The 22579-nt window shown below is 46.3% G+C and overlaps 1 protein-coding gene across 3 annotated transcripts in view; it reads left to right on the forward strand.

The window, feature by feature from the left end:
* GAS7 (growth arrest specific 7) overlaps positions 1 to 22579 on the forward strand; it is a 104385-nt gene that overhangs the window by 17995 nt on the left and 63811 nt on the right. For 2 of the 3 annotated variants that reach the window (XM_042883835.1, XM_042883837.1), the window contains exon 2: positions 20197 to 20320. In XM_042883835.1, coding sequence (XP_042739769.1) covers positions 20197 to 20320 — 124 coding nt within the window. The remainder of the gene's footprint in view (positions 1 to 20196; positions 20321 to 22579) is intronic. The other variant, XM_042883836.1, reaches the window with a different exon arrangement.

Raw genomic sequence — 22579 nt, forward strand, 5'->3', positions numbered from 1 at the left:
ATTCAGCATCTGTTCTGCGTTGTCATGCTTCTCTCCTAGGCATGAGGCCAAGGCTGGCATTTGGTGTCCTGAAGGAGGTGGGACCTGCCTGTACATGCAGTGCCTTGGCCTTTCCTCACAGCACATGCCTTCAAGCCCTTCTGCTAGCTTTGTTGCCCTCCTCTGGATGCTCTCAGTGCCCTAATGTCCATTTCATATTATGGAACCCAGAACTTCACAAAATACTTCAGGTGAAGCTGTGAGAGTGGACCTTCATGCAGAGCTACCATAGAGAAGTGGTTCAGAAGGTGAGGTACTCTGAGAAGGGCAAGCTGCTGATAGTGGTGACTGACTTCTCAGGAGCTCTCTTTTTTGTGTATTCCTTGGAGAGCACTTACCTTGCTCCTGGATTAGCTGCATCAAAAGCTGTGCTACAGTGCTCCTCTGCTTGCACAGCACAGCAGCTTGCTGCCAGGAAACTTCTAACCCTCTATTTCAGATTCATTATAGATTCAAAATAGGATACTTTTTACAGAAACACCAGTCCAGGCCTTAAGAATCCCATCTAAAGCAATGAGATGTGATCGCCAAATTCGTTAGAACTTGCTTGTTTTGTATAGTTACAGTTTTTTGCAAACCCCAGCTTCAGACTACCTCAACTGCAAGTAAGGTTGTGGTTCCTGTGCAAGTTGTTCACTTGTTCGTGTGGAATGGGTTTATAGACTAGGAATTATTTCTCTTTACCTCTTCAAGGTAATACTGCCATGTAAGAGCAGAGGTTGGCCTGTGGGTAAAATGCCATTTACTCAGTGTTAGGTGTACTGATGTGCTATATTTCTGCTTGCTGATAGCTTGATGTGTTTGGGTTCCCTCTAAATATATGTCCTTAGTTTTCTGCAGTTAAGATGACCAGTGATTTTGTTACTGTGAAGATGTTCAGTTTTCAATTGGAAACAAGCATTCCCAGTTTCTTTGCACCTGCACATGGGTGTCATTCACCCCATTTATCTTAAAGGATTTAAAAGTTAGAATATATATTTCTGCTAATCACTTCTTTATAATAAAAGGAGAAAAATACCTGGGGCTATTGATGTGAACTGTGTTAGAAATTCCATTTTGGAATGAACTGTATTAGATTTGGATATTAAGTTTTGGATATCTGCTTGAACTTGGATATACAGTTATTAGACTTTTTTTTTTTTTTTTTTTTTTTTTTTTTTTTTAACTTCCTTTTATGTTTGGTTATTCCTTCTAAAGAAACAGCCACTGAGGATGAAATCCATTTTCTTTAGGACAGGATTATCGATCCAGGAAATATTAATAGACATTATTAAAAGACAGAATAATAGACAGAAATATTTGCCTGATTTCTATGGACAAAAATTAATTTGTGAATAACCTTCTTAAAATTTTACTTCTCAAGTTCTGAAATCTGAAGCTAGGATTTACAAGTTTTTAATTTTTTCTTTCTATCATTTCTTATTAGAAAAGAGATAATATTAATTATCTAATAAGCACACCTCATAAGAGGTATTGTATCTCGTTACCTAAAATTACCATGTGTCTTAATGGAAACTTTTATAAATTTCAGCAGTGTAGATTTTATGTCAAACTCCATCTGGGATTGTGGGCTAATCTGATTAAGTAGTATAAATTTACACTCACCATGTAAACAATCCTGTACATACCGACTTATTTAGCCAGTGATTAAAGTTATATATAAAATGCAGTCCGAATATCTGTTATATTACAGAAAAGCATCACGGGATGTATTCCAGTATTCCATATACATGATAACAAACTTGATTCTGGGGTTATTTACAACTGGACTGAACAATTGATTGGAACCAGGGGATGGACGCAGTGATCCTTTTGGGTTTCTTCTAGCTCAGGATATTCCAGATGCATTGTGATTTTGTGATTCTGTGCTGAGAGCTGGGTGAGGTTGTGAGGGAGGATGGCTGTGGGGCGGTGCTGCTGCTTCGGCTCTTTGCTGGAAGCAAGCAGCTCTGTGTTTCAGCCCTGACAGAAACCCTCAGCTACTGCAAGCCTGTGTGTGCTGCGGTGCCCAAAGGCTTCGGCAGGGACCACTCTGCTGCATGGGCTTAGAACAAATCCAAGGTTGCTGATCTGCAGAATCCTTTGAATAATACAGCACAGGCTTGGATCTAGGATCATAGCTACCTAAAGCCAAGCTTCTACTAGGTTTCCTTAAAAAAGAAGACTTTGTATCCCTGTTGTTCAAGTGCCTTCATTTCCATAGGCTTTTCTGAGGCCTTTATTTATGTGGGCTGGGGAAGTTCTACTGGATCACTCCAGAAGCTTGTCTCCTTCAGAGTGGGCTGAAGAGCTCCTCTTGCATTTGGCTTATGAAAGCAAGTGAAACATGACTGATCTCAGAAGTGACTGGAGAGCAAAACTGACCTGAGGCCCTCTGCATTCTTTGAATCTGTTGTGGTTTGTGTCTCTATGGGGAAATATTACTGGTTTGGCTGATGGTAATTCAATGACTTGTATTTTTTCTTAAGTATCAGGATTAATATTCAATATTCAGTATCAGGAGAGGTAAAACCCGTGCCACGGTGATCTCTGGGGCCTTGTTTTCTGTTGCTGTAAATGTAAATGGTTGCTCTCTCAACCGAATCCATTACCCTCCTAATAAATTATCCCCTGTAGGACAGAAATGAGGTACAGTTAAACAGTTTCTCAATAATTGCATAATTTACGCATCACAGGCCTATGGAAGAAAATGGTTTGTGATAATGTTATTAAAAATTGCAGTATGCACGCATTCAATAAGATTACATACCCTCCTCCACTCTGTAACTTTCAGCTCCAAGTGTTGGCCTTTCCTCAGTAGCATTTCCTTACATTAGGTATTGTTTTCTTTTCAATACACGGTCCCCTACTTTACATAATATTTCCATTTGCAATACAAGTGCATACATTCCAAGTCACCTCAGGGAACATCCACATAGTGTGATTTCTGAACACACCTGCACACGGAATGCATATGTATCGTACTATAGTCACAGGCTCTCTCCTTTGCTCCATGCAAGGCTTGATAGCATGTATACGATTTCTGAAAAGCAGTTATCTGGTCTTTTTTAAAGGAAGTTCAAGCTGAATCTTTATGCCTCCAACTGAAATCCATTTTTATCCTACCTGTTATGAGCAGGAAAATAAACCATGCTTTCTCTTTTTTTTTTTTTTCCCAGCAGCTTTATGGTATATCTGAGATACTCCCCTTTTTGCTTGTTTCTCCTCTATATTAAACAGCCTTTCCTCTTTCATTTCAGGTCATTTCTTCCAGCTCTCTGGCTTTTACTCTGTTTTGGATGACCCAGTTTTTCTTATCTTGAAGAATGAAGTTCAGACCTTGTCACATAATCCAGCCTACCAGGTCCATATCCCTCAGGTGGCAGTCTTGTTTTTCATCTTACACTAGCGTTCAGGCAGGTGATCAGACTCATTTAACAGATCTGTCTGTGACAAAGTGGTGTAGGCATTTAATTATATTTTTTTTCTCTTATCAGAGTCCATTAGTAAACAATGTATTCAGCTTTTGTTCTAGAAATGGGAATATAGACTGGCTGCTTCATGACTCCATCTCCTTCTTCTTCCAGTTCTACAAGTGATTGTAGATGTGTGTTTTGCCCTTTTGTGATGTTCCCCATCCTGAGCACAACCTCTGTGCTGCTGTTACCCAGGGCCTCTGGGAAGCACTACTTCCCAGCAAAACTTAATGATTTCATACACACATCACTGACGCACTGGTTGTGCATTAGCATACCCCTGCTTTAAGACCGGTCTTTTTTCCAAGAAGTGCTTCTGTCCCGTGTAAGCCAATTTGGGATGAAGCATCCTCATATACAGTCAACTGGAGGCTTGAAGTCTGGACAAATCCAGTTGGGAATGGTGTGTCAAAAGGGAAATATGGCAGTTTTAAAATGGGGAGTTTATTAATTTCCTATAAATCAGTATTAGTGGGAGAGAGCAGTGACTCGACAAAGTGGTGATCCAGTGATGTGTTCTTCTGAGGTTGTGCTCAGGGTGGGGCACATCTTAAATCATCGACGACTGTTTCCCAGGAATTCCCTCCCACAGGCGGGCTTTTGGGCTTGTTGTACTTACATTTTTCCGAGCTGAATCTTGTTATTTCCTGTCCGTGTTTCTCCCTGCTCCACTTCATTGCATGTGTCTGTCCTGGCTGCAGCCGATCATCTCTGACTGATGGCTCCTGCTGTCCCAGACCTGCTTGGCTGCAGCAGCTGGTGCTTTCTTTCCAGTGCTTTTATCATTGCTGGTGTCCACAGCCCTTCCTGCTGCCTGCAGTGTGCTGGATTCAGTGTTATTCTCTCATATGGACTGTTCTAGGACTAAATGAATTTGTACAGGTGTGGTGACCTGGATACTTTTCTCAGATAGAACTCTTGCACCATGAAGTTTCATTTCAAAGAGATAAGCTGTGTGAATGAGATCTGCACTGCCTTTGGAGCAGTAGCTCTGAGGACAAGAAACTGAGGTTTATCAGACGCTCGAGGTTATGCTGCTGGTTAGGAAGTATATGTGAACAGACCCTTTCATGTCAGTGGAGATATGTCAGAGATAAGAGGCATCCATGTTGTCACATAGTGCCTGGTCTGTTGAAATGTCAGCTCGCTTAGCAGTCCTGTGAATGTGGCATATGGGAAAGACCTGGGCGTCCTCTGTATCAGAAGGGCCAGAAGGAGGAGCAGAGCCCCTGGGCAGGAAAGCCTGAGGGAGGCAGTGGCCACAGAGAGCGCTGTGAGGGTCCTGGTGGGCTGCGGAGGCACGGCCAGGCTTCACCTCATGGCCAGGCCTCACCTCATGGCCAGCCCTCACCTCATGGCCAGCCCTCACCTCATGGCCAGGCCCTGCTGCTCAGCACGCAGAGGGTCGGCTCCAGAAAGCTGATGGTGCTACCTTTCCTGCGCTTCTTTCCACACCTGTATTGGGAAGAAGCTTTTAAGTGAATAATAACATCCTCTCATGCCAGCAGGTGTCTCTGCCCATGCTGGTGTGCCCCAAAGCCTCAGCCCTGCTCTTGCTGCCCACGTCCAGTCCTGCAGGTCCCTCCTGCCAGCCCCACTCTGCCAGTCTGGCAGAGCCATGACTGGGATCTTTCCTCAGGGCAGCCAGTGTCTGTCAGCCTGTCTGGCCACTGGCTGTTCATCTGTCTGGCTGCTGCCCCTTCTGCCTGTGGCCCTTGGTGTGGTGGTGGGGCAGGGTGAGACATAGTCCTGCCTGGAGGCTCCAGTCATGGCAAGTGCTGGGCACTGCCTCCTTGTCTCACCTTTTGTTTGCATATTTATGAAGACTTGTACTGTTTGATAGCAGCAAAAACAACAGCTCAATGCCGAGTGTCTGTCCAAGAATGCTTTACTGCAGAGTTACAGGCAAAAACGGTTACATTCCCCACGCCTGAGAGGGATTATGAGGGAGTGTGCAGGAATGTGCATCTGGCAGCACTTTGTCTCTTGGCCATTTCATTGTTTTCTCTGCATCTGAGGTTCCCGAAGTTTTGGTCGTGGAGGGCCATTTAATCTAGGGAATATCAGGTCAGGGCTGCACAACAGATTTCCTCTGCAAGGAAGCACCACTACAGAAAAGCAAAGGACAATTGAAAATAAAAAGTCCCATCCAGGCTGCATGCAAGAGTAGGTGGGAGCTTTATTTGACAAGGAGAAGCAATTTTCATTTTAAAGCACAGGAAAATGTAGCAGCAGCATGCCAGAGCCTTAGTAGTTCTGCTAAGTCCTGGGGCCAGGAACAGAATCTGAATCAACTATTCCGATTTTAGTTTAATTGCACAGATTTTAAGATAATATTTGTAATAAAAATATCTTTGTAAACATGCAGATCATCAACGTGGGTTTCTCTGGGACTCAGTCTCAATATTCTTCCTAAAAAGAGGATATTTGCAGTCGTTAAATAAGTAATTAAAGAAAAATACCAACCACTGTCCTATACTGTTATCCTTTGGACAATCTCAGAATATCCTTTAACCTCTCTCAAAGGGAGAATACAACTGTGGAAGTCTCAGCACAGACTCTTCCATGTTGCTTTCACTTCTTTTATTAGCCTGTTGTTATTTACGTGCTACAAAATGTTTCTGTAAATATCTCTTGCCATCCAGAGAGACCCAGTGTGCACGCACCTGTATAATTTTAGGGAGAATCCCTTCCTTCCGAAGAGAACAGATACGAGCTGTGGGCTGTGACAGGACTATTTCCTTGTGCCTGGGAAACTGCAGAGCACAGCAGCAGAATTGTGCTTATTAAAAGCATGTAGAGATGTTTGAGGGGTAAAGCACTCAAAGCCCTGACACGACTGTGTGTGAGCAGTGTGTGTCTACCAAGGAGTGCTGTGGATGCACTGTGCCCTTGAGAGTACAAACATCTTGTGAGAAAAAACTACAGTTTTGTCATTATTGTTTTATTTTTACTTTACTAGATCTTTTTGCATCTTGTGCGTTGCTGGACTGGAAGAATGTTCATGCAAACCATGAAAGCAAATGCCTCTACTGCTAGGAGCTGCCGTGGTGGTACCACACTCACGCTGTCCTGCTGCCATCCGGTGCCAAGCAGGAGTGCTCTCATGGTGCTGCCATGGTGGATGCTGGGTTCTGTGGCCTGGCTCTCTGCTTGTGGGTCAGGCGGAGTGCTGCAGCAGGTGCTGGTAGTCCTGGGAGCTGTGGAGCACCCCCCAGGCCCACTAACTGATAGGGGCTCAGCAGTGCGGGGGGCAGGAGCAGCCTTCTTGTCTGGGCCTCAAGTGGGGCTCTGGGATGCAGAGGGGAAGTGTGGAGCAGTGCCATGCAGCAGGTCAGGACCTGAGGCCAGGGATGGAAATGGAAAAGCCATGGAAGTTTCTCTGCCACATCTTCTTGTTTCTGTTTTTGTTCAGCTTTTTCCTATTTAAACAGCTATTAAGCAGGCCTCTGTTTGCAGAACTCATAGAATCGTTTGAGTTGGAAGGAACGCTTAATCATCATTTAGTGCAACTCCCCTGCAGTGAGCAGAGATACCCATAGCTCTGTCGGGTGCTCAGAGCCCCGTCCAGCCTAACCTGCAGTATCTCCAGCAATGGGGCATCCACTCTGGGCAACCCGTGCCAGTGCCTCACCACCATTATTGTAAAACAAATTTTCCAGTCTAAATCTCCCCTCTTTTACTTTGAAACAATTTTCTCTTGCCCTGTCACCACAGGGTCCTGCTAAAGAGTTTGTCCTCTTTCTTATAGCTCCTCTTTAGGTACTGACAGGCCACTCTCAGGTCTCCCCAGACCTTCTCTTCTCCAGCTGAACAGCCCCAGCTCTCTCAGCCTGTCCTGTTCCATCCCTGGGATAATTTCTGTGATGTTCCAACAGCTCTGTGTCTCTCCTGTACTAAGGACTCCCCATCTGGATGCAGTGCTCCAGGTGAAGTCTCACAATGCAGAGTAGAGGGGCAGGATCCCCTCCCTTGCCCTGCTGTCCTGCTTTGGATGCAGCCCAGGATATGGTTGGCTTTCTGGGTGATTGCTGGCTGATGTTCAGCTTGCCATCTACCAGTACCCCCAAGTCCATTTCAGCAGGGCTGCACATAATCCTTTCATCCCCCACCTTGTTCTAGTAGTGGGTATTGCTGCAGTCCAGGTGCAACACATTGCCCTCAGATTTGTTGAACCTCTTGAGGTTCCCCTGGGCCCACTGCTCAGCCTGTCTGGGTCTCTCTGGATGGCATCCCATCCCTTAAGGGTGCTGACTGCACCTCACAGCTTAGTGTCATCAAGTCCTGTGGCACTATGCTAGGGGTGACCGCAGCTAACTGTGAAACTGCATCTGATCCCATGTCATTATGAATTTTGGCCCTGACTGGAAACACCAAGCACATCTCTGTATGAGTCACTTGGGGCTTCGTCCTGGGCTGAGAAGAGTGTGTTCTGTCAGGACATATGGATGAGCAAGCTTAGCCAGGCTGAAGTTTCCCACAACGTAAGGAGTGGAGGTTCTGTATGAGAACATTTGGCATTGTTCCCAGGTGTTTCAGTTCTTTAGAACCAGCTGCACTCCCAGGGCCCCAGCAGCACAGAACTTGCGGTGCTGCCCAGCTCTCTGCCTGCTTTTTGCCTGCTGTTGTTGACTTCTCTGGTGCCCTTTTCCATGCTGTAGCCACAGTGCACTGCAAGGCTGTGAGAGTAATAAGTGCACTGAGTTAAGCAGCAGGGACAGGCTGCAAATTTAGGCAGCCATGGAAGATGTCCTTTTTTTAACTGCTTCCAGTCTCCTTCCCAGTGTAGAGCACTCGGAGCACACAGCATGCCCCAGCTCCGCGGCTGCCTCTTGAGCATCCAGTTGACTTCAGCGTGTGCCATGCTCTGCAGTCCCTCAGAGGTAGGTCTGTCACTTCCAGCTGGAGACAAGCAGTAATGCTGCAGCTGGCCTGGCCTGCCCTTGTGACTCTCCAGGCATATGTGGGATGACTTCTGCAGTACAAGATTTTCCCAACAAAGGCCTGTTGTCCTGATCTGCATAGGACAACAGAGCCCTTCAGAGTGCTTGGCCCTGGTGCTCTGCCTCGTACCAAATGCTGATGTCACAGATGGAGCTGGAATGTCCTCTGGAGCACAGCAAGTGGAGGAGCGTGCCGCAGGCTGTGCTGCAGGCTGGGCTCCTGGGCTGCCCAAATGTTCACGAGGTGCTGGCAATGCCCAGGCTTGTAGCTTCTCCTGCACATTCCCACATTGCTGCAATAACCCCTTCCTGGGGAAGACTTAGGATTCAGGTGAACCAGCTCATGGCAGTCTGTGCAGAGCTCTGGGTTTCAGTTCCTATTGAGAAAATGGGGGTATCATAGTTAGCGCATGTCAAAGTTTGTCAGCTAAGTATACGTAACAGCATGCAGAGCTTGGGCATGGTAACTGTGAGACTGGCCCAACTGGCCACACTCGAAGATTGTGCTATGTTCTTTTGAGACAGCATGGTGGGAAGACATCACAGCTTCACTTCCTAATAACAGAAACTTGGGTGTGCTGCTTGTTGGTGACCCAAGCTGCTTGTGTACAAACAAATAAACTGTTCCCAGATCCCCATAGCCCATATTGGCTTTGCTAACTGGAAAATCAGATGCAAGATATTAATTCTGAACATCAATGGTGAGAAGAAAACAAGAAGAGTGGGAGAGTGTTATCTTTATTATTTCTATTTGAGAAGAAGAAAAATCTACAGGTATTTTGGAGAAATTCTGTGACTGCTATGGGGCAGCAGACTGCTGTGAGAGACTATTCCATATTTGAGGGATGTAGTTTGACACACCTGTGTTTGGGAATGGATGCGAGGTACCCCCTCAGTCCTTCTGGGCATTTTTGTGCTTGCCTCTTAAGTTCTGTGTGGTATGCATATGTGCCAGCTTCTCATGGGTGTCTCCAAAGCTTCACAGAGATGCAGATATCTGCCTGTTTTCATGACCTGGTGCCTTTGAATGGATGTAGAGCTGAGCTTCTGCAAGATGGAATGAATGTGAGGTGGTCTGCTCGATCCCCCATTTTCCAGGGACTGTAGCAGGGCACAGACACGTCTCAGCTTTGTTTTGGACTGGGATTATTCCACCTCACCTAAATGTCCTCCTTGTCAGCAGCTGCAACCCCACCCCTGCAGGCTGGGAAGTGTGTGTGCACTGTGCCTGGAGCTGCTGAGTCTGATAGACCAGCTGAGTTGAGGTTCTGAAAGCTCCATGTCCCCAGGTGCAGGCAGCAGCAAGGCTAGGCGTGTACTTACAGTAGGCATGCGACAGCACTGCACATATACAGTACTTACATGCATACGGCCAGCTGCACAGATTCAGACTGACAGAAACACTCAGCTCTCTCGCAAACAGCACCAATAGTCTCATCCTTTCCCTTTGTAGATACCTGTGTATACTTCTACCTCTCACATAGACACACAAAAAGCAAATGGATCTCAGACAATTCCCGGAACCTACAGCCCCTGCAAGGATCAGGACTGGACCTTTGGACCCTCAAATAGCTTCTGCAGTGTCTGGCCCTCACTCACAGCTGTTCTGATACCTGGGTATCATACCATCTTGATATGCAGCCACAGTGTACACCCGTACTCTCATGGTTTCAGTTGCTGGCAGATGCACAGTGACTGGAGGTCCCCACTCCTAATGCTGGCAGTAATTAACCTTCATATATGCTCACGCATGCTGCATAGAAAGCTTCTTTTCCAGGAACACAGCTAGAAATTGAGTTTTATAAAACGATGACAGGATGGACTGCAGTGATCAGATGCAGGTATTTTTCTGCACTGGATCTGCCACAAACCACCTGAATTCCTCCTTTCACCCATCTTTGTTTTTTCCCCTAAGCATCCCAAGACTTGCTCAGTCCCAAAGTGTGCTTTCCTTTCTTCTCATGAGCCCAAACCCCTAAAGACAGTACCAGTCTGTAAAATGGTCTACGGAGTCTTTCCCTCGACTCGTGTTGATGATTGTCACTCCAGATGATAGAGCTGATTGTTCTGCACGGGGCAGGAGCCAAGCAGAGTGCTCTGTTTCATTTGGTTTTGGGGTTCTACAGTTATCACTGTCCTGCTGTGTTGCTCTTATTGTTCCTCTCTGATCCCTTGCGCATTTGAGCCCTTCATCACAGCTGTGTGCCTAGTAGGCTCCTCTTTGGCCATTCATGCCTTTGGCCTCCCCAGACCATTTCAGAGAGGCTCCCCATAGGAGTGCTAGCTCCTTCTGCCTGCTGGGGCCTCCTGCATCTTCTTTCCCATTCTGTTTCACAATGGCCTGTTACTTTTCATACATAGTTCAGCTGGATGACACTAGCCAGGGGGAGCTGCTCAAAGACAGCAGGGCAGATTTGTCCGGTAACTGGGTTAGCATTAGCACAGAAAGGAAAAGCAACAGGCCATCTATTGTATTAGGGGTATTCCTGAGCTTTCTGTGGGTACATTCATTATAGTATATCCATTACTGGAATACATGAGTGCCTGTAGCTGTGATCATCATGTTCTAGACAGCCTTTCTTAATCAGAGCAGGCTATTCCGAGACTGCAGTGCCTGCTATGAAGGTGGTTGGTATTTTGTTTCCCCTTTCTTGGTTGCTTATTCAGTGCCAGGACTCTACACTCTTGTCACATAGCACTAAATACCATGACAGGGAAGCACTCTGGCTATGAACACACTGGAAAGAAAGCATGGGAATGTGATTAACTTGCTTGGGGGCATGTTGAGAGCTCAGGCAGATCAAGAAACACTAAAGCCAGCTGCCACACTGTTGTTCTGCGCTCATCCTCCCGCCATGCCTGCTGCTCCCCACGTCAGAAGCGCCTTTTTTTGTATTCCATGAATACTGTGCTCCCCAAGACCAGACCCCACTCCTACACTCTTTCCCCACACTGAATCTCTCCCACATCCCATCTTCCTTCTCCTTCCTACTTCTTATATCTACCCAGCTCTGTTCTCCTCATCCAAAAGACCTAAAACCACTGCCAAGAGCCTCCCTGTACTTCTGCTTTGCAGAGAAGTGGACATTGTGTGCAGGAGGACCTGGGCCAGACTTGGTGCCATGTGTCCCATGAGACAGGATCCACTGCCACGCACTGCTGCGACTTTGCCCAGCTTGTCCCCGTACGTGCCTTGGTGCACCAGACCAACAAACAGCTGCTGTACAAAGTTGCAAATGTTATTTAGGAAGAAGTGACATGGAAGAGAGTTTGGGATGGCAGGAAGGAGAGTTATCAAGGCAGGGGATTTTTGGGGCTAGGACAAATGAGAGCTGTCCCATTCAGCTGGCAGTGGGGTGTGTGCTGTGCATTCCTCAGCCTCTGCTCAAGCTGCCGCAGGCAACACTGGGATTCCCAACAGGTGGCATAGGTGAAAGGCGCTTTTCTCACTGAGGAAGTGGGTTGGTGTGCCAGAAGGTTGCCAGGCTGAGATGCAGTGCTCAGAAGAAGCATGCCAACCGCTGGGCTGCGGCAGACAGTAGCCACGTCTGCACTTGCGGCGTCTGCTGAGTTTCTGCTGCAGAAGCGGTGTCTGCAGGGCCACCCATGGAGAGGCGCTTCCTGCAGCACCCCGCGCCATCAGATGCAGCTGAACAGGAGTTGTGTTGGTTGCCGTAACAACTGGGTGAGCTCATATGACCCGTTCCACTTTCTAAATATAAATCTGTTTCACACAGTGTATATGACACCATGGAAACCAAATGTTGAGCAAGAAAGATTGCATAAAAATGAAGAAAACACAAAATGACTCAATGTGCTAGAGAGACTGGGCAGTGCTGGAGGGGCTCCGAGGGGCACTGGCGTTTCCGTTTGCCATGGTGTGAGTTGCAGTGGCTGTGCTCATGCCCAGCCTGCCCATGTGGGGCATTTCTGGGGTGGGAGCTTCATAGTTTCATTCTCAGGGGGGGTGGTGTAGGTCTCAGTGTCTCAGTACAGGCATCGCTACTGCTGAGGGTTTTCATGGACTTCTCTCACTAACAATCCTGTTTGAAGCATCAGCTGTACTCAGATGCAGACTCAAACTCCAGTTCTTCGGCTGCACTGTATTGGTCTTAATTCTGCTTCACGCCATTGGACACATAGCTTTGTCAAGATCAGTGTTTATGGAACTTTTAGCTAGACAGAAACACCAGCTCACTGAGGTCGTTACAGAGCAAGCTTTTCCTCCCAGGACAGGGGCTGTTCTGGTGCAGAGTTGTGGCAGCTTTTCCCTGTTGTGTCCCTGCATTCCCTCTTGCAGGGAGCTTGCTCTGCATTTTGTTAATTGTTCTCTGCTCCAGTGATCCTCTGACACTGGGCAGGACACTGCAAGGACTTTGCAGGCCTTCTCTGTACTATCAGATCTGCAGCAGAAGTGCAGTATGACCCCAAGTAAGTGGCAGTAGCAGGTAGCACTGCATTTAGTTAATAGAAACATAGAGAATGGTTTGAGTTGGAAGAGACCTTTAAGATCACCTAGTTCCAACCCCTGCTACAGGCAGGGATACATCCCACCGGTTCAGGTTGCTCAGATTCTCACAGCTCTGGGGCTGGGTGCTGTGCTTTAATAGGGCCATACAGTCATAGAAGAGCTGAATTTGGAAAGGACTTCTGGTGGACCTTGCTCAGGGTGTTCAGAGGTTGTTTTGCCTTACCTTGGGCTGTGTGTATGGGAGAGCCTCAGGGCTATACTCCTTTGGAGTGCAGTGTGAGGTAACGCATCTCCATGAGGCTTTTGAGCACACAGATGTTTCCTCCTGAGGATCCCTCTATGAAGGGAAAAGGGGATTTCCTGCAGTTTGAAAATGGGAAGTGATTTTGTTCTATTGAGCAAGGCTGGACTCATCTCAGTGGATCAGTCAGCATGGGATGGACTGATGTGTGTAGACCTTTCGTTCTCTGTTCCCTTACTTGGCTGCATAAAATGAAATGCTGTTCAGTGGCCAAGACTGTGGCTCTTGAGTAGGTCATGACACACTGGGGTGGGTGCTCTGCCCCCCCGTTGTTGTCCTCTCCCTAACATCCCCTAGCTGATGCCCAGGAGTCAGAATCTAATGCTGGGGGAATAGGTCACAGGTAGTGGTCAGGTTCACGTGCTCTGCCATAAGAAGCACATATTTCTGTCTCCATTGGAGCTCGGGCCCTGGATTAGGTGGGTGATCCTACAGAACTACTTTCTTAGGTTTGCTTTTGTTATGCTCTCACTGGATACTTTCCATAGAATCACAGAATCATAATAATTAAAATTGGAAAAGACCTCTAGGATCATCAGGTCCACCCTCAATCCATCTCCCACCCAGTCCTATCTTCTCCATTGTGGGGGCAGTCTCCTAGCCCCAACCACAGCCGCCCAAATTCCCCTCCTCTCCCACCCCGCTCCCAGGCTGCGGTGCAGACATGTGCCCAGAGTTCTGCTTTATGGCAACACTCCCCTGAAGACTGTGTTTGCAAGGAATTTGACTTTGGGGGCTGGTATACTTGTCTCTGCCAGCATCCTACACTTGGGAAATGAAAACTGTTTCTGAGACACAGGCTGAGAGATGCATTGTGACTTGGTGGGAGAGACCAGAGCGAGTGCTTTGGTACTGAAGAGCTCCAGTTTTTTGAGATTCATTTGATTTTTGATGCATATTCCCAGTTCCTTTCTGTCCTGCAAGTATCAGAAGACTCCTGTCTCTGTGCTTCTGCAGACAGTGCAGGAAAACCGTTGTTTGTCATGGAGAAGGAGGCATGCTGGGCAGGTGGCTCCTCACTAAGGTGGCTCCTGCTGAATGGGTTTATGATCCTAGTGAATCTCATAGGACAGAAGTGCTTGTGTTCTTGGTTTTGAATGTTTGGAGAGACATATTGGTCCCCTTTCCAGTCAGTAAACACAGATGCAGAAGGATTTTGCTGGGGTCACACATTCACATTGTTCACGTTTCCTGTTTCCTCCATGCTGTACTGCAAACATCCTTTCCAGGTCCAAATCTACCCCCCAGCACCATGTAGAGGCTGGTGACATTCCCGGCAGTGACAGCGAGGGGAGTGGCATTAATTGTTTCTCCCAGCTCAAAGGCGCTGTGGGAGTTGTGAGATTTGAGAGACAGGAAGGCTTGCCAGCCCCAGCTTCTGCATGGCCGTATCGGGGGATTTCAGAGTCCCATCTTTTCCCCTGATTGGAATAGAGCACTTCTTCCAGAAAAGGGAACTTGATCTTGATGGAGGAACTACACGAAGTGAACAGTCCCCTGGTAAGTCATTCTAGTTGATAATTATCCTTGTGACTGACAGATTCTTTTTGATCTGAGCCTATCTAGTCTCAAGTTCCACTCATTGTCTGCTCTCCTGTCTTTGCCTGTTGGTTCATAGTGCACTCTGCTAATAACAAAACCTCCTGTCCATACAGACTGTCCTCTATTGTGATTTACAGTTCTCATAAGCTATCCTTTTTGTTTTTATTCTCCTAAAAATAGTAACAAGAAATCAAAGTGATGGCACAGTCTTGCCGAGCTGTACAAGACAGAGGTGTGCAAGCAGAAGTGCCTCTTCTCCTGGTGATCCAAGCCAGGGGCAGAGGGTGTGCTCTGCTAAGAGCAAAGCTTGGGGAGGAGGGATGGAAGCATGTCTGTGTGTGCAGTGCCAGCTTCAGAGCTGGGCTCTTGAACACCATCTGCTGGTTGCTTCCTGTCCCTGTGTTGCATTCTGGCTTTGCTTTGTCTCCTGCACTGAGTAGGATTGCCTACATTACATGCCAGGTTAGTCTGAACTCCTCTTGTGTGGGTGTGCAAGTATGGTTCAAATGTAACTGTGCTGATGCTGGAAAAAGGGAATGGCTTGGATGGGGCTGTGTCTTCCAGGCAAAATAGAGTCACTCTACTGTGATTCTGATCGCCTGGCCGAGCTGGGACGGTGCGCTGTCCCCATGGCCTCCACAGCCCTCATTTCTCAAAGGATGCACTGCTGAGCCAGGCGAAACTACTGGCTGTGATGCATTTTAGAGCCCAGCCCTAAACCCTGCTGCCCCACACCATACGATGTATCCCAGAGCTTCCTGCTGTCTGTACTTCAATGAATGCAGGGTGCTGAGGAGTAGAGGGTGAAACCAAATTTCATTTCTGCTTTGATTCCTTCCCTGTTCCTTTTTCAGTTCCTTTCTCCCCCTCGGTGGGATGGGAGTGGAGCTGCTATAGGAAGTGCAAGTGTGTGCAGGAGGGGACTCCAGTGGGACCAATTAGAGATTCTAATACAGAGTGGTCCTCACAGCCAGAAGCTTTCTTTTGCAGCCCTGAGGTGGGGTAAAATACTGTACAATAGTGAGCTCCTGTTCAGAATCATGTTCCTCACAAACAAAAGGAAGAGATCCACATATCCATGGTTCGTGTACATCCAAGCAAACCAATGTGCTATTGTTTATTAGAACAGCATTTGGCAGCACTGGGGTTTTTCCCTGTGTTCAGTCATCTCTCCCGTCATTCACATGGACATCTCTACCGTCATTCACTGTTGTGCTCTCAGCACTTCTGCGTTTGCAGAATCAGAAGCAGTGGTAGAAATATCAGGAACTCCAAAATAGAATTATAACTGCAAAACATAATGTTTGCATGCTTTTTTGAAGTGATACATTTTGACAGAGGTTTGAGCTGAAACATTTGCTTAATTTTGTTCTTTATTTTTCCACCCTAGTTTAAATGGTGGTCACAGTGGTGTCCACTCTCTCTTGTCTGCCTCCATCTCTTGGCTTTTATTTAAGAACACATCTGTGGCACCTGACCTCTGCCTTTGTTGCAGCCTGCCAGGGAGACCAGAAGCAACTGAAAAGGTCACTCAGAGGATGTTGGAGTAATAGCAGAGCTTTCATTAAGCAAACCACTGGGTATCTGTCCCTGCAGGGTACTGGTGCTTGTCGATGGTGTGAAGAGAAGTGATATCTGAAGTGTGCCAAACTTTGTCTTGACCTTCTTGCTACATGGATACACTACTGGGCCTCATTAAACAAAAGGAGGAGCAGGGATGGATGTGATTTCATCTCCAGGAGGCAAAGAAGGTGTAAGGACAGAAGTGGGAAGTGTGCAGTAAGTTTATACAATCCTGTAACTTTAATATTCTGGAACAGAACCCAGGAGGGGATTATCCTGAATTCCTCTTCTTGGGGTCATCTTGCACAGTTGAGACAGTCTGTTGTAACTTTGTTATCTTCAAGGCTGAGCAGTGGATCCCAGTCTGCTGCCAAATTCTTCAGGAGCTGGTAGACTCCTGCGCTGTGGAATTTCAATTTTCTTCAGTATGCTTTTTCAAACAATAATGAAGGTCACTAATCCTGTGGTAGAGAGCATTCAGGAGCTCACCCTGGAGTTGTTCCATTACTCTGTGCTGTCCCTTGGAAAATGTTTGGAGAAGGACTGGTTTGTAGTTAAAAAAATAGCCTGGAACTGACTTGCTTTCCGTTCTGATCTGAACTTCCCTGCATGTGTTACTTGACCTCAAGCCTCCGAGCATCCTTCAGTCTTGGCTTTCTTTACAAACCTACCTGTGTTTTGGATAAGGACTGTATGTGGGCAAATGCAAGGAAAGCCCTTCGGGAGGTACTAGCCAGCATTCCTCCATCAGCAGAGTGACTGGGGTAACTGCACCGATGGGGCATACTTGCTGAAGGTTCTTTTTAGTTCCCCATGCTTCATTCCATTAGGTGGGGCTGTAGAAAGGGGGGGGGGGAAGGGGCTTCGGGAGACAGAAATGGAGAAGCTCCTCGGTGTGGCAGGGGAGAGCACACAAATGAGGAGCAGCCAAGGCCAGCTGGCACAAAAACATTTTTTGTCTAAGGTTCTCATGGTTGGTGCTGCAGGTGCTGGTCTGCATCACCTGTGTGAGCCGCGGGTGCTCCCAGTGACATCGCACCTTTGGAAGCCTGCAGGGAACTATTTTCAGTCCTGACTGAGAATAAAATCAAACAGAAGGTGATGGTGGATGCTGTGTTTGTATGGCAGGGGCTGTGCGAGCAGGTCCTTTTTGTGGTGCCAAGGCATGGCTGTAAGGAATTGGAAAGAAGAACATGATTTCTGGAGCTGTGCAGGGAGTGGTATTGCTGAGTGAAACAAGGCACCGCTGTCAGCAACCGTCTGGTGGAGGAGAACTCGGATAACTCAGAGGTGAAGCTGGGATACCTGTTCGTCAGATTCATCAACTTCAGTGTTTTCGTTAGTAGGATTTGGTGCTCTTATGGAGGGCTGTATGAAACATGGAGGTATTTCAGTGGCACGTGGGGAGGGATCCCACAGAAAAGTAGGCATGGTTGTGTTAGTTTGACTAAGATAGGAATTTCATTTTGTACATTTCTAGGCAGAAACAACAGTGTTTCTAGACACAAACAATAATGAGAACGTTTGCCTTGGGGCAGGCTGATGTGTAAGAGAGGGTTCCCTGGTATACTAAGTTGAGATCAGCAAAAAGTAAATATTGAATAGCAACATAAACCGTGAAAGGTTCTGCTTTCTCACATGTACGTGATTTCATTAAGCCTCAGAGACCAGAACAGGGAACAGGAACAGATAACAAAGATCCTACTGATCAGTTGTGTGAAGCACCATGCTAGCCTCAGGCATGCAAAATATTCATTTGAGTCATGCACTCTATAGAGACACAGAATCGGACTCACAGAATAGCTGAGGTTGGAAGATCACTGGGGATCACAAAGGTAACCCCACAGCATCACTCAGGGTCACGCAGAGCAGACTGCCCAGCAGCACTTCCAGGCAGGTCTGAAAATCTGCAGGGGAGATGCACTTCTGGACAGCCTGTGCCAGGGCTCTGCCACCCTCACAATGAAGAATTTGTTTCTCACGTGCAGATGGAGCCTCTCGGGTTCCAGTTTGAGCCTCTTGTCCTGTTGCTGTGCACCACAGAAAACAGCCTAGCTCCATCCTGTTGCTAATTCCGCTGAGATACTTGTGCACATTAATAAGATCCCCTCTCTGTCTTCTCCTGGTCACACTGGGTCGGCTGTGTCCCCCAGGCTCTCTCTCTGCCCAAGAGAGGAGCTAAAATCTGAATCAGCACAAGCACGATCTGTGCTGCAGTGTCAAGATAATACTTATCTCACATTGGTCTTGGGTCCACATGGCTGCCTTGGAGCTGTGATCTGCCTTTATCATATACCTGATGAGACACAAATGCAAGGTCACTCTTAAGTTCAGTGCCTCCAGAGGGCCACTGAATCAGAGTTTTCTCAAACTGAAAAGAAATGCAAAATATACTTTTGGCTCCAAAATCACTAAATGTCCCATTTGTTCTGTGTTGGAACAGAATTGGAACTTCAAGCAGAAATCAGATCTGTAGGAGAAGGGCGCACCACATTGTTTGTTTTTTTTTTTCTTTCTAACAACTCTATTCATTTTGCCAGTGTTTGAATATTATATGCAGCAGATGCTGAAACTCTGCCTTCCCTCAGTGTGGCTGCCTTTGCAGTCATTTCTTACCTCTCCACCATATCAGAAGGCATTTTCTGGATGGATATTTGCTTCTGTTGAATAAATAGTTCAATTTCACATGTTCTTCCTTGTTCTCCTTTTGTTCTAAGGCAAGGCGAGGCAAGCAAACAAAAAACCCTAAAAATTAGTATATTACATGCCTGGTTTGCCTTAGGGAGTGAAAAGAAATACAAGGCGATGTTCTCTGGATGTGAGCCAGCAGGAGGCTGTTGGGCTCACAGCTGCAGCCCTGTGAGTCTGTGACTGGCAGTCTCTGGCCATGCATCCCAGGTGTTGTCATTCAGCATCCCTGCTTGAAGGGACCAGACAGGGATGAAGCCCTCTTTGCTGTTTTCACATTAAGCAGCTACTGTAATTCCCTCGCTATCAAGGAAACACCAGAGCTGCTTGGAAGAGGTGGTATCACCAGGGGTTACAATGTCATGCCCTTCAGCTTCACCTTTTTCTTCCAACCTGAACCCCAGCACACCGATACTTGCAACTGAGATGTGAACTATTGAGGTGGCACTTGAACACTCATAGCAGTTCTGAGCGGCAGCATGGTGCTTTTCCCCTTCTCTTCCTAAAGATGTGGATCTCTCCTAGTGAGCTGGATCCTAACCATCAGAATAATAGCCATATAAAGACATCATCCTGCATCTGCATGATATGGATGCAGATTACATCTGGATCAGTAATTTATGCACTGATAATTACATGCATTATCAGTATTTAATCAGCATACTGATGAGTGTAATTCAGCATGCTGCTCCTTTTAGGCAACAGGGCTCTGCAGAGTTTCTTGACAATGTTTAAAGCTGATGGTACCCCTGTAAATTACATTTGGACAGAACCTTTATGACCAATGCTTTTACTTGCCAGCGCATTCATGTCAGTGTAAATGAGAGTGCCACATGCATATCCTTCTTTCTCAGACAGATGATTGCTTTCTGCTTTGCACTTTATCATTTAACCTTTACTGGACAGGTCCAGTGCTTGTGGAGCATCAAATACAGAGGGGTTCCATTTCTCTCCCAAAGAATATTCTGTATCCCAGTGCTCCAAAGGAAGATTTCTAGGAGATAAATTCTATTCTGGGAATAGGACAGATAAGAAGAGCAATGAATGGAACTCTTTAGGTGTCTTGCAGTCTGGAATGCTAAACCATATGATCCTTTTCCAGGCGTGTGTCTCGTTAGGCTTTACATTATCTAGATATCAAGTTAAAGGATTGTGTTTTTTCTTTCTTTATTTTCTTCTTTTTTTTTTCCTCAGCAGAAGCCCAGAAAGGCAACTCCTCAGCCAGGAGAAGACACCTTGAACGGCCATCTTCCCCCAGGCTGGCAGAGCTATATGTCTCCCCAGGGCCGCAGGTACTATGTGAACACCTTCACGAACGGTAAGTGGAAGCTCCAGTAGATGTGTCACCCCAGTAGCAGACATCTGCTGCAGGGAGTTGTCTCTCAAGTTAGTTTTGATAAGAGCTATGCCCAGAGAGTTATAGAAATGAATGAATGACCTTGCTGCCATGTAAACTACTCTCTAGCCCTCTTTCATCTTAATTCTGACCATTCAAAGATATCTGTAAAGTAGAAAAAGCCCTGCCATGAATGAATTAGAACATAAGACATTGTAATGATGTAATTTCTACTACGTTCTTTTATTTCTTTTTCCTTCAGCTGGAGATATGTGTATCTACATATGTACATACATTTAGAGTTGTTTGATAGAATGTCTGGCACCACTAAAGCATCTTCAGGGGAAAACAGAAATAGTTAATTGGAAAGTTGCTCAACTCAAAGTCAGTTTCCCTGTGGAGTCAGAAGAAGAAAAGTGTGTGTAACGGGATAACAGAGATAGACTTTTCAGTCCATTTTTCTGTCTTTAAACACTGTCTTGCTAATAGAGAAACAGACTTAACTCACATTCTTACCAGCAACTCAAGACCTGTCAAACTCGTACCACTTTGGCTTACACCATCTTACCTGCTTTTCTGGTCATGAGCTTACAACATCATTGCAAAACTTGTGACCTGCAAAACCAGATTTCTGAAATAGAAATAATGACAGGATGATAGGGGAGGACAGCAAGAGTTCACTGTGTTTACTACATAGCCAAACCCATCAGCTTCTTTCTGACTCACTGTAGGGGCAATAAAGAGCCATGGGCTGTCAGTGAGCCTTATGGTCCATTCAGGAACTGATGTGTCTTTGTCCTAGAAGTTTGCCAAGTCCTTATTTACCTTAGCTTTATGCACGGACATCTCACTGGACTTTTTAGAAAGCACACTGCCATTAAACACTTGCCTTCATTATGAAGTACAGTGGGCTCTTGACAACATCCTTCGCAGGTTGGGGAGATCATTAGGAGTTAAGTGCTCTGTCCCCATTTGCAAAGCTCAGGGCTGAGCCAGCTTCGTGATGGACCTTTACTCACATGCATTAGCCTGAGAAAAAAAAAACAGGCACAAGAGGTAGATGCCCCTTTTTTATGTGATAAAGGCAGTTGTCATTGAACCCTATCCCAGAAAAGCAGATGGCTTGGAGTCAGTTTCTTCATAATCTCAAGCAGCTTTTTACAGAAGATACAGCAAGGAACAGTAGCCCGTCCTGCTTCAGAAGACCAGGTCAGAAATGAGGTTCTCACCAGACAGGCAGGGTAGCTCTGGTACAGGCTGCCTGGGGAGGTGGTAAAATCTCCATCCTCGGAGGTTTTCAGGGCCTAACTAACAAATGCCTGTTGTTGGCAGTGATACTGCTTGGTGAGCAGCTGGGATTGAGACTAATCACTTCCAACCTGTCCTCTCACCATTATTTGCAGTCTCACTTGTTGCAATGGGGTTGCTGTAGACCAAGGAATATGGTTTTACAGAGCAGCAGAGAATAGAAGAGTGGATAGAAGAGGGATCTGGTCCTTGCTTTAGGGAGCACTTAAGTTCTGTTCAGATGAGTGGGTAAAACATATAAACGACTTTAGAAAGACCGATCAGAGTCTAAAGCTCCTCACTGGAGTAGTCCTAAACTCAAGTGATATTGAAACAGGGCATGCTTGCTCTTGTTTGTCATACTGCACACAAGATCCATGCATTTCTGAGCCTCCCACACCTTCCATGAAGTCTGTAGCCTTTGTGAGACAATAATATTCTCCTGCAGCATGTACAGACACTGTACAGGGACAACTCCAGCTTACCTGGTGTTCTTGGCTGGCTCAGTTTCTCTCAGTCTGCTCAGGCAGAATATGCTACTGCATGAAAATCTTCTGTGTGGATATTACATTTTCTTAATTTTGATTTTTTTGTTGTTTGTTTTTGTTTTTGCTAAAGTTGGGATATACTGTGGTGTCATGTTAACGCTGCAGATGTCTGCACTTCCTCAAGGTGTGGACAAGGAAGTGTGACACCTGTAGTGTCATTCAGGCCTCAGGCAAAGCAGAAGTTCGATGCAACCTCCAGACTTTTCAGTTGAAGCAGGTGATGAAGCCCCATACAGCCCTGGCAGGACAATGTTTTGATTACATCTGACTGATTGGCTTTGACCTTTGTTCCTGAAACATTGGTAGTTCAGGACGTAGGCAGCTTGTTCAGTCTCATTTTGTATATTTGCTTTTTTTCTTGACTTTAATGCAGGGTTGATGCTGCGCCATACAGTCACCTCAAAGT

The sequence above is a fragment of the Lagopus leucura genome, unplaced genomic scaffold (assembly GCF_019238085.1).
Source record: "Lagopus leucura isolate 7727_CA_CO unplaced genomic scaffold, USGS_WTPT01 Super-Scaffold_100040, whole genome shotgun sequence".
NCBI lineage: Eukaryota > Metazoa > Chordata > Aves > Galliformes > Phasianidae > Lagopus > Lagopus leucura.